Below are 12,069 nucleotides of genomic sequence, written 5' to 3' on the forward strand. Positions count from 1 at the left end.
TCAGTTTCAACTCAGCAAGTACCAATGACAGAATGCTGCACTTCCTCTGCTAAAACAAATTGAATGAGTTTGAGAAACCACTTGGATGCAGAGGGTAGATTTCAGGGTGACCATTTGGCAAATACTGTGCAGCTGTCCTTCAATGTGACTCTTGGAGGGGCCATTGTTGTTGTACTCCCTCCACTGTTACCTGAACTCTGTCCTCCATGTGATGTGATTTTCAAGGGACTGAAGATTCCAGTCAAGACTTTTACATTCATTTTTCTTTTCCCCCTCTGCTAACCAGACAATGAATACTAGTTCATGTAATCTTAGCCAAATGAATGGGGAAAATAGGAAAGGCACCATACACCTCAGAGAAAGGATCCTTAAGTTTCATTTCCTGCTGTTTCACTGCACTGAAGTATGCCACAACAATGAACAACAAAAAGCAAGCCAGTAGGTGGGTACAGGTGGCTAACACCTATATCCCTAGTGAAGTGGGTAATCCTATAGTGAAAGGAGGTAGACAGGGTGACAGGGAGGGGCCATGGACAAGGTGTATCTTTTTGAAGAAGGCCCCGAGTAGGCACTACCTTACACAGTTCAACCACATTCCAGTAGACTATTTTAAAGTTAAATCCATCAATGGATTTTTCCCAGCCCAAATCTCTCCCCTTCTTTTCTTTGTGTTTGTGTGTATGGTGCTGGAGATTTGTCCAAAGCATTAGGATTGTTAAGCAAATGTTCTACCATTAAGGTAAACATTCCTAGCCTGTCAATTGTTTTTGTTGTTGTCGATTTTTTTTCTTTTTATACATGTTACTGTTGCACTGACAATTCGGTATAGCAACATAAAATATATAAAATATTATGTAAATACAGCCAAGAAAGAACTTGGTTCCAGCCACTGATCCAAGCATATGGGAGGCAAAGGAAGGATTGTGAGTTCACTCTCATCCTGGGCTCCTTAGGGAGACTCTATAGCATAAAAGGAAAAAAAAAAACAAAACAGGAGTCTTTGCTTTATTTCCTCAGTGGGTCAGGAAATATTTCTCTCTCTTTCTCCAGTTAAATTCCATGTCTATACTTCATCCTGTCACACTGAAATAAATCAAAACAACAAACAACAACAAAACCAAGCCATGCACAGCAGCTCATGCCTATAATTTATTTGGTCTATTTGAATCATATACCTAAATAGAAAACCTAATCTTCATACTCTCAAAGAATATGGGAAATTATTTTACCATAGTTGCATAAAGAAATTTCAAATGTGAGAAAAATGTAGGATCCATCAAAGATTTAGATACTGTGGGTTGCTGGCGGAGTGGCTCAAGTGGTAGAGTGCCTTCCTAGATACTGTGGGTTGCTGACTCTGGTGAGCCAGCCTGCTTTCTTACCTTCTCAGGAATAGAGATCAGTAGGAAATATGTCAAGAGACACTATCTCAAAAACACCCAACAGAGGACTAGTGGAATAGCTCAAGTGAAGTGAAAAAGAGTGGCTGCCTAGCAAGCAGAAGGCCCTGAGTTCAAATCCAATGCTCCATCACTATGTCACATATCCCCAGAGAGCCTCCATGCAGAAGGCACTTCCTATACATAGGAAGTGTACCTATTCAAAGGATGGGAGTACCAGCATATGAGAGTGGGACCAGGAGTTTAAGGGTTAGTGAAAACAGGTTGGGATGAAAAGTCAGAGCAGGTAAAGTGACACTTGGATGGGGTTCACTTCACTTCCATTCAGGCAAGCTAAGAGATGGTATGGTAAAGGATGTCATCAGTTGTTGGAGACAGATTTTTCTACATTGTTTTCTATACAAAAAAAAAAAAAATCTTAGCTCACATGCTGCTTGCTGGAGGTGGCTGTTATCTGAGTGATCGAGACACATTAGGCTTGCAAATGGATTCCCATGCCTTTGGTTAGAGATTTCTACATCTGTCCTTGCAAGAGGAAAAGAAAAAACATTAAAAAAATGATTAGTTCAAAATCCAACTTTATATTTTACAGATGTAAAATGTCCAGGTTTTCAGCCATATGCAAACAGTATTCATTGTGCAGGATGAACACAGTACAGTGTCTGCTAACAGGAGGAGAAGCCATGCCCACGGAAAGTTGTTCTTTTGGAAGAAAGCAACAGTGCTGACCTATAAAACTTGCTGAATTCATGTTTTCTCACAGAAAGCCTTATGTGATCAGTGACTCTCAAATATAATGTAACTGTATTTGATTTTGTAAGGCATAATACAATGACCTCCTATTTTCTGTTGGTTTGTTAATACCATTTTATTCTAGAAAAAAAAAAAAACCAACCTTGAGTACAAAGACTGGGGGGAAATGCAGACATAATGTCCAAAGGAATCAAAACTTCAATTGGGCCAGGCATGCTGGTGGCTCATGTGTGTAATCCTAGTGACTCAGGAGTCACACAGCAGGAGGGGAGCAGTTTGAAGCCAGACCTGGACAACTAGTTCTTGAGACCTTATCTCAAAAGTCCCATCACAAAAAAGGACTGGGACAATATCTCAAGAAGTGAGAGCACTTGCCTAGCAAGTGCGAGGCCCTGAGTTCAAAACAACAAAGATATTCAATAAAAACAAAACATGAAAACCAAAAAACAAACCTAACTGGACAGGAAGGTAGAGATCAGGAGGATCAGGGTTGGAAGCCAATCCACACAAACTGTTTGCCCAACAGTATCTCAAAACTTCCCAACAAAAAACACTTGGTTTAGTGGCTCAAGGATTAGAGTGCCTACCTAGGAAGCACCAGGCCTTGACTTTAAGCCCCAGTCCCATAGGGAAAAATAACCAAGTTCCATCTCAGGGAAGTGACTACACAGAGAGACAAAAATTGGATGTGTGTACTAGTCTGAATGAAAAACTAGACAGGACTCAAGAAAGATGATTCAGTATGCAAGTAAGTAAAAATTATACCTTTTATTTGGGAATGTCAACAGGTAAAAGAAGGAAAGGGATGGCATATATCCTTACAAAGAGTTTGCTGTCACCAAGATTTGAGGGTTAAACAGATATATAAAATTCTGTAATATCAGTCTGGAGTCAGTGACTCATTCCTGTATTCCTAGCTTCTCAGGAGGTAGAGATCACTTTTGGCTGGAAGCCAACTTGGGCAGAGTTTGCAAAACCCTCTGGAAAAAAGCCATCATAAAAAAGGGCTGGTGAAGTGGGTCAAGTAGAAATAGTTCCTGCCTAGGAAGATTGGGGCCCTGAGTTCAAACCCTGGTAACACCAAAAAAAAATACTATAATTTCCAAATCACAGCTTTAAACTGTCCAAAAAGCCTTTTAATGTCCTACGTATATCAAATGCCTAATAACACTGAAGAGCTTTGGACTAAGAAAGCTATAGATTATCAAACATGTATGAGTATCCTAGGTTCAGCAAGCAGCAACACAAAAAAAATAAGGTTTAAAAATATGTGAAAATGAATGTAAATATTCAAAAGGAACAAACATTTCAATGGTCAAAAGTGACAGCACTGCATAAGAAGACAAACAAACACTGTTAGCTGAGATGATTGTTTAAAAAAAAAAAAAACCAAAAACCAATTAACCCAATTCTCCTTAAGTTTCTTGCTTTCACCAAACCTGGGATGTCTGACCCACCCTTGGCCTGAGCCGACCCACCATTTCTCCTGTACCATCACCTTAAGGACAGGCTGACTTCAGATGACCATGTTCTATGATCCCAGAATTGATGTTGCACCCTCCATCATGTCCCACCACACACACCATTTTTGAATCCTTTGCTCCTCCCTAGACTGAACAGCCCATTCACCCTCACCTTAGAGGAGCTAAGGGACCTAACACCCTGCCTTTCCACATGAGAGAGTCTTAGCCAAGGTCAGCTCAGAAGAGGCAGCTGCCACTAACACAACCTTGACACGCAGGTTCAGGTGAAGCAGTTTTGATGGACAAAACCACAAGTGACTGAAAAATCCACAAAAGACAGACAATAAACTGACAGTGACCTCAAGTCTTTACACTCTTACTCTTCTGCTTTTAACCTGTGACATATTTTGTCACCAGTTGTGTGAATTTTCTGCCCTGTTTTTTGGCTAAGGTCTAAAGTCTCTACAAAGGTGAGGCCCAGAACTCATGAGGATATAATTACAGTTGAGATTTTAGGCAGAGGTTCCTCATAAATCATTGAGGTGGTTCCAAAAGGATCTTGTAAGGCAGTGTCCTTCCTAGTTTTGGCTTGCTTTTAGTACTTGCTTGGGAAAACCCCAGTGTCCCCTCCTAAGTCCTTTCTTCTGTCAGACAAGAAGCTGCCACACCCCATTCAAACACTGTATCTTCTCCTCCATCATTTTTTGCTTTTTAAAACCAGGTCTAGAAACAAAGAGAAGAGTAACCGTGACTTCAGAGGGTTGCAGTGTTCCCTCCGCTCCATCAGCCACCCTGTACAGGGGTCAGCCTTTCCAGGACTTCAGGTGACATGGGGAGAACTTGGGAGTCGGGGTTCATGGCCAGTGCCTGGGCAAAGGTCATGGAGTTTACATGACCTCCTGAAGGACAGACTGCAGGAGGTCCCAAAACGTGATACACTTTTCCTTCCCAGGTAATGTTGTTTGCTCCTAAGAGACATCTCCGCCCTCCGGCGATACAAGAAGGCTATAAAACCCTATTTCAGACCTGACCCATGGGACCACCGGGTTCTGAGTCCTGCTGCATGCCCCCTTGCAGTCTTCCTCTTCTGTTCTCTACAAGTAAAATCTTTCTGACCTCTGCTGCTCGGGTCAGCCTCTGCTTTCATGCTCAGCGGACCCAAGGACCCGCAACAGCTGAGAATTCCTGCGTATCATCTGGGTATCATTTCCCCCCTTCCTGAAGACTCAGGAAAATCGCGCCACTGAGGCGGCACGGGGACCCCGCCCCACCCGAGCCACACGCAAGGCAAGGGCCGCCAGTGACCACTGTCACCAAGCCGTTGGGGACACGCGGGGCCGAGCTGCCCACAAGGGGACAGGCTGCTGAGGTGGCCCCTCACATCACAAAGGGGACAGACACCGGTGTGGCCCCGGCCCAGCCCCACCCTGAGGCCCAGAGAAGCCAGAGATGAGCGGAGCCCATGCACACGCGGACCACACACCAGGGCCAGGGGAAGGCTGGGTCGGCCACCACCGCTTCCAGCCGGTCCCCGGTGCTGCTCCACGACCCCGGCGGATATCTCACCATTTCCCGGCTTCCTGGCGTCGTCCCTAGGAGCCTGAAATCAGAGGACACAGAACCGCTGTGGCTGGACACCTGGAGTTCCTCAGAACAAAAGAGGACTTTTGAATCTGGCGGCAATAAAACGGAGTATCAGCTTTTGGCAATGGCGCTCTCCATGTATCCGCGCTCCTCATTGGACAGCTCCTGCATTCACACATCAGCGTTCCTGATTGGCTGATGAGCCAGGCCCCTCCCTATTCAGACCTGAGTGACAGAAGACCTGTCAGCTCCCTGGCTCTGCAAAGTGCAAGTCAAAGAGTCCACTCACCTTTCCTCTGGTCCAGGCGTCCTCCCCTTAGGCGAACCTGGCCCAGTCTCGGGTCTAATGGCATTTATCCGAACTGTTCCGGACGCTCCAGACCAGGCACCTGCTTCTTACCACGTCTCAGAAACATCTCATGCTGTTATTTGAAATCAGTACTTTTATTAAGTTTGTGGGTCTGTAGGTGTGGATCAAGGAGTAAAGTGCCTGCCTGGGGAGAAAGATATGTAATCATAAATTAAAATTAAAAATGAGCCACTAGTTACAGGTGTCAGGGTATCACTCTTGTAATTCCAGATTCTCGGGAGGCTGAGATCAGGGAGGATTGAAGTCTTAGGCCAGGTCAGGCAAATAGTTTGAGAGAACCCATCTCCAAAATGACCAGACCAAAATGGACTAGAGGTGTGGCTCGACTGACTGCTTTGCAAGCATGAAGCCCCTAGTTCAACCTCCCCACCCCAAACAACAACAAAAATAGACCCACTACATCTGCATACATGGTAAAATGCTTGCTATGCAAGCATGAGGTCCTGAGGAAAACACCAGTGCTACTAAAACAAAAAGCTGGTAATAAAACAATCACATAAAGGACTTACAATATTTGCTTCCATTGTGTGATTTCTACAGCATGCTAAGAAATCAAGATCTCATAAGACTTGTATTTATACGAATCCACAGAATGAGAACTTTCCACTGTTACCGAATTTCCAAACTCTGACCATGATAGAGTAGGGTTTATGGAGAAAAGGAAATAAGCTTTATTAATTTCCCAGGCACACTCATGAATACAGCTATGCAGGGAACAAAGGAACTATAGGATTGTACAAAGGGGAAATGGGGTTTTTAAGTGAAAGCCCGAGAGTGTTAGGCTTCTGGATTTTTCCGGGCTTACTCACACATCTCAGAAACTGCATATTCCCAAAGACTCTATCTCTCCTTTCAGTGATAGAATGAGCATGATGCTCCAGAAGGATGCTGAAGGAGTGATATGAATTCCCCAGCACGGGGGAAGGAAAAGAATAAAAAAGATGAATACAAATTTGAATAATTTGCCAAGGCTGGCTAGTAAGGTGATTTAGTACATCTGTTAAAATTATACCTGTGGATTTTTTTTTTGGTAGTACTTGGGTTTGAAGTCAGAGCCTACAGCTTTCTAGGTGGGTGCTCTACCACTTGAGCCACTCCCAGTCTGCCAGTGGTTTGTTCTATTAGGTACTTTATCAATAAGGTGTTACAAACTATTTGCTAAGGACTGGCTTCGGATCTTAGTCCTCGTGATGTCTTCCTCCTGAGTAGCTAGGATTCCAGGTGTGAGTCATGGGCACCTGGCTCAATGTATATTTTTTTAATGATAACTCTGCTATATTTCTCACATTAAAAAGATTTTGATCTTGGGTGCATTCTTAGATGTTGGCTAAGTGAAGACTTTGCAACATGTATTCTATGCAGATTTCTCACCCTAATATACTATTTAATGTTCTTGAATTTAACTGGGGTGAGTTCAGCCTTTTCCATAGTTTATGTTACAGCTATTTCCCTTCCTGATGCACTGTCATGCTTCCTAGAAACATCATGTGATAATGGGGCTTTCCCACATTCTGTATTTAGGAAATGACCCAGCACCATTTCACCCATGTTTTTCAGGTCATCAGCAAATGAAGGATTTTCCTTATTTCTTGCATTCATAGGGTTTTCTCACAGTGTGCATTTGTTCATGTCAATAAGACAAGGCTTCCTTACAGTGCTCACAGACACAGATACTTTCTCCACTGTGACTTCATTTATGTCTTCAAAAGCCACTGCACCAAATGAAAGCTTTGCCACACTGCTCACATACATAGGGGCTCTCTTCACAGTGAAATGTTTCATATGCTCTAAAGGGACTTGGAAATAACTGGAATAAAAAACGTTCCCATGCTGCTTACATCACCATGGTTTCTGTGGAGTAGGAGTCCCTTCATGTATTTGATGAGAACTGTTAAAGCTTTTATCCATATTCCTGATCCTCTTATGGTTTGTGTCCCATGAGAGTTCTATGGGGGACATTTACTGATGAATGAGCAAGAAGGATTTTTTCACCCAGGTAGCTTTCACATGGTGTTACTCCTCAATGAGTTTTCAGGTTCACAATATGTATTGGAGTCTGGTAGAAGAATTTGACATGATGACAACGTTTGTTACATTCAGAGTTTCTTTGCCACATCACTTGTACAGAAAAATGAGGAACACATTAAAATGAGGAATGCATTATTATTTCATATTTTTTGACTTGTGTTTGAACTCAGGGCCTGACATGACTAGGAAAACACCCTATCACTCAAGCCACTTCACCAGCCCCTTTTGGGTTTGGTATTTTTGAGATAGGGTCTCATAAATTACTTGCCCTGGCAAGCCAGGAACTTCAATCTTCTTGATCTCTGCCTCATGAGAACCAAGGATTAGAGGCCTGAGCCAAGGGAGCCCAGAGGGAATGCATTATTAAGATTTTGTTTGTTTGAAAAACCCCTTTCAACCTTGACTTAAATATTAATAATGAATGACAGGATTGTAAAATAAAAAAAGTGTGTGTGAGATACTTGTGGAATGGGGGAGAGTGAATGAAGATTAATGGTGGGGTATATGGCTGATGGACTTCATAAACTTATATGAAATAGAACAAAGAAACTTCTCACATTGCTTTAAGTGAGGCAGAGGATGGCTAAGAGGGAAAGACAGTGAGGGTGATCTAGCAAGTATCCAATCAATATAAGCCTATTTGTAATGGTCATGATGAATCATCCAGGCACAATGAATATATCCTAATGAAAAAGAATTGATTAAAAAGATTTTGTTCATTAACGATTCATCTAAAGATGTGTTGGTTTAATCCTCTATAAAAATTTTGGACTTGGCTGAAGGCATTGTAGGATGCCTGGGTGGCAAACCACAGGTCCCGAGTTCAAACACACACTCACAGAGTCTCTCTCAAATAGTTTTGATCATGATCCAACTGTTTTCCCTGCAACATGGCACATGGATAGCTACGTTCTAAACAGTGTTATTCATGTATGATAGTGTAATACTGACTCCCACATAGGTATCTGGCATGTCTATGTCATATTTAGAAAAGCTGCCAGTTTCTGAGTCACAATGCTAAACACCACAGGAAGCATGTTGGATTCTGAAGTACTTCCATATCTATAATGAAATACATTACAGATAAGTAATGCATTATAGATTGGTACCAGTCTTTGTATGAGTTTATTTTCATTTCAAATATTCAAACATTTAAATTCAGTAAATTCAGACAGGTCCCCCACAGACCTGTCACATGACACACATTGAATGAGGGTCAGGAATATGGAGAGAAGCTGTATGAACTAAGAAACATGGGCAAGCCTCCAGGTCTCAGTGCCTCCAGAAGCATGCCATGACTCACTAGAGGGAAACTCCATGACATTAAACACTGTGATGACACCTTTAGATGTCTCAATTCCAGTCAGATACAAGACAAGACTCATACTACAGAGAAACTTCAGGAATGTAAGCAGTTTTCATTTCTTCCAATTCCTTTCAAAGACATAAACATCTTCACAATGGAGGGAAACCCTATGTATGCAAGCAATGTGGAAAGCCTTTACTCATTCTGTTCCCTTCGTATACATGAGAGAATTCACAAATGAGAGAAGCCCAATGCATGTAAGTGTTGTAGAAAAACCTTTGCTCATTCCAATCCCCTTCAAAGACATGCAAGAATCCACATGGGAGAGAAACCTTTTGTGTGTAATGCTTCTGGAAAACTTTCACTGATGCCACTTCTCTTCAACTTCATAAAATGAGGCACAGTGGAGAGAAACCCTATACATGAAAGTGATGTGGAAAACCCTTAACTTGTTCCAGTTCTCTAAGAAAGCATGAACTAATTCACAGTGAAGAGAAGCCCTATAGATGTAAGAATTGGGGGAAAGCCTTTGTTTTTCTTTTTCTGTCCTGTAAGAAAAACATGACAGAATTCATACTGAAGAGAATCCCTATATCTGTATGCAATATGCAAGGCATTCACTGGTGACAGACATTTTAGAAAGTACAACATTCATACTGGGGAGAACCCCTATGTATGTAAACAGTGCGGGAAAGCCTTTAGTTTTTCTAGTTGCATTGAAATACATGAAAGAACACGCTAGAGAGGAACCCTATGTGTGTAAGCACTGTGGGAAAGTCTTCATGACTTTACATCAGGTTCAAGCACAGGGTCTGTATCACAGTGTAGAGAGCTGCTCCGTACATGAGCACCATAGAAAAGCTTTCACTTGGGACATTAGCTTTCAAAGACATAAACAACAGCACAGTGGAGACAACCCCTGGATGTGTAATCACTGTGGAAAAGCCTTGTCTTCTTTGAATAGTCTTCGAATACACACACTCTAGAGAAATGGAATGAATGCAAGCAGTGTGGAAATTCTTTAACTTATTCTGACTCACTTTAGAAACATGGGTGGACTCATGCTGGAGATAATTCTTAATTATGAGATGTGGGAAAGCCTCCTTAATCACATAATCTGTCTAGCAAATATGAAAACATATGAACAAGTGAGGGGACTTCAATATAAACTATGAGGAAATGCCTCTAGTCAGCCCTGTTGAATTCAAGAATAAAAAATCACATGTGACTCATGCCTGTAATTCTAGTTACTCAGGAGGCAGATCAGGAGGAATATGGTTTGAAGCCAGCTCCAGGCAAATAGTTCACGAAATCCTACCTCGGAAAAAACCCGCTATTAAAAGGGCTGTTGGAGTGGCTCAAGTTGTATTCCCTGATTTCAAGCCCCAGTACCTCAAAATAATAATAATAATAAAAGCATAAAATAAAATCACATATGTACTATGGTACTGAGAAATGCTGAGTACAAGGGAAGTTGTGGTGTTTTCATTTAGTCAACATGTAAGAATGCAGTTAATTTCCAAACGTTGCTAATGTACCAGGGCACAGGTGACTCATGCCTATAATCATTGCTACTTGGAAGGATGAGACTGGCAGGATCTCAGTTTGATGCCAGCCCACGTAAATGATTAGCAAGACCCCATCCCCATATAACCAGAGTAAATGGGCTGGAGGTATGGCTCAAGTGGTAGAGCATCTGCTTTGTTACTGCAAGCCCCTACTTGAAATCCCAGTCTCACAAAAAATAAACTTGTTGATGTAAAAACCATCGCACATGGCTTGATTGAAGATTCTTTTGCTCTTCTCTCATTTTTCTGAAGTGTTATATTACACCACCGAACTGAGATTTTTCTCCTTTTGTAGCGTATGCATATATTGCTTTAAATTTCTCCCTATACACTGCTTTTTCTCCATTCCAGAAATGGTGTTAAGGTGTATATTCCTTTTCCTGTGTTTTGTAGCAATTAAGTTTATTTTGAGACTTTCCTTTGGTAAATGTGTCATGTAAAATTTGGGATTACACCTGCAATTTTTAGAGGTTTTCCAGCTATGTCTCTATGATTTCCAGTTTCATTCCAACATGGTCTGAGAGCATGCCTTACCTGATTTCTACTTTAGATTGGTTAAGGTGTGTGTTGTAGCTCAGAACGTGGTCTGTGTTCCTTTTTTTTAAAATTCATATGTGGATACAATGTTTGGGTCATTTCTCCCCCCTCCCCCACCCCCTTCCTTAAGCCTCTCCCACCCCTGACCCCTTCCCCCACCCCCTCCCTCTCTCCCATACCCCCTCGATACCCGGAAGAAACTATTTTGCCCTTATCTCTAATTTTGTTGTAGAGAGAGTATAAGCAATAATAGGAAGGACCAAGGGTTTTTGCTGGTTGAGATAAGGATAGCTATACATGGCATTGACTCACATTGATTTCCTGTGCGTGGGTGTTACCTTCTAGGTTAATTCTTCTTGATCTAACCTTTTCTCTAGTTCCTGCTCCCCTTCTCCTATTGGCCTCAGTTGCTTTTAAGGTATATGCTTTAGTTTCTCTGCATTGAGGGCAACAAATGCTATCTAGTTTTTTAAGTGTCTTACCTATCCTCATATCTCCCTTGTGTGCTCTCGCTTTTATCTTGTGATTAAAGTCCAATCCCCTTGTTGTGTTTGCCCTTGATCTAATGTCTGCATATGAGGGAGAACATACGATTTTGGGTCTTTTGGGCCAGGCTAACCTCACCCAGAATGATGTTCTCCAATTCTATCCATTTACCAGTGAATGATAACATTTCGTTCTTCTTTATGGCTGCATAAAATTCTATTGTGTATAAATACCACATGTTCTTGATCCATTTGTCAGTAGTGGGGCATCTTGGCCGTTTCCATAACTTGGCTATTGTGAATAGTGCTGCAATAAACATGGGTGTGCAGGTGCCTCTGGAGTAACCTGTGTCACATTCTTTTGGGTATATCAGCAAGAGTGATATTGCCGGATCAAATGGTAGATCAATGTTTAGCTTTTTAAGTAGCCTCCAAGTTGTTTTCCAGAGTGGTTGTACTAGTTTACAGTCCCACCAACAGTGTAAGAGGGTTCCTTTTTCCCCAAATCCTTGCCAACACCTATTGCTGGTGGTGTTACTAATGATGGCTATTCTAACAGGGGTGAGGTGGAATCT

General features: G+C 42.0%; 1 protein-coding gene across 26 annotated transcripts in view; it reads right to left on the reverse strand.

The window, feature by feature from the left end:
- Nucleotides 1-12,069, reverse strand: part of LOC109678387 (uncharacterized) — a 128,238-nt gene that overhangs the window by 13,431 nt on the left and 102,738 nt on the right. For 19 of the 26 annotated variants that reach the window (XM_074053778.1, XM_074053779.1, XM_074053774.1 and 16 more), the window contains 2 exons: nucleotides 5,490-5,694; nucleotides 5,183-5,289 (listed from right to left, as the gene is read on the reverse strand). The exons of 5 other annotated variants lie outside the window; for them this stretch is intronic. In XM_074053778.1, coding sequence (XP_073909879.1) covers nucleotides 5,183-5,289; nucleotides 5,490-5,553 — 171 coding nt within the window. In that variant the 5' untranslated portion in view covers nucleotides 5,554-5,694. Of the gene's footprint in view, nucleotides 1-1,827; nucleotides 1,926-5,182; nucleotides 5,290-5,489; nucleotides 5,695-12,069 lie in introns of those variants that run through there. 2 more of the 26 variants (XM_074053783.1, XM_074053784.1) reach the window with 2 other exon arrangements.

This window comes from Castor canadensis, chromosome 14 (genome assembly GCF_047511655.1).
Source record: "Castor canadensis chromosome 14, mCasCan1.hap1v2, whole genome shotgun sequence".
NCBI lineage: Eukaryota > Metazoa > Chordata > Mammalia > Rodentia > Castoridae > Castor > Castor canadensis.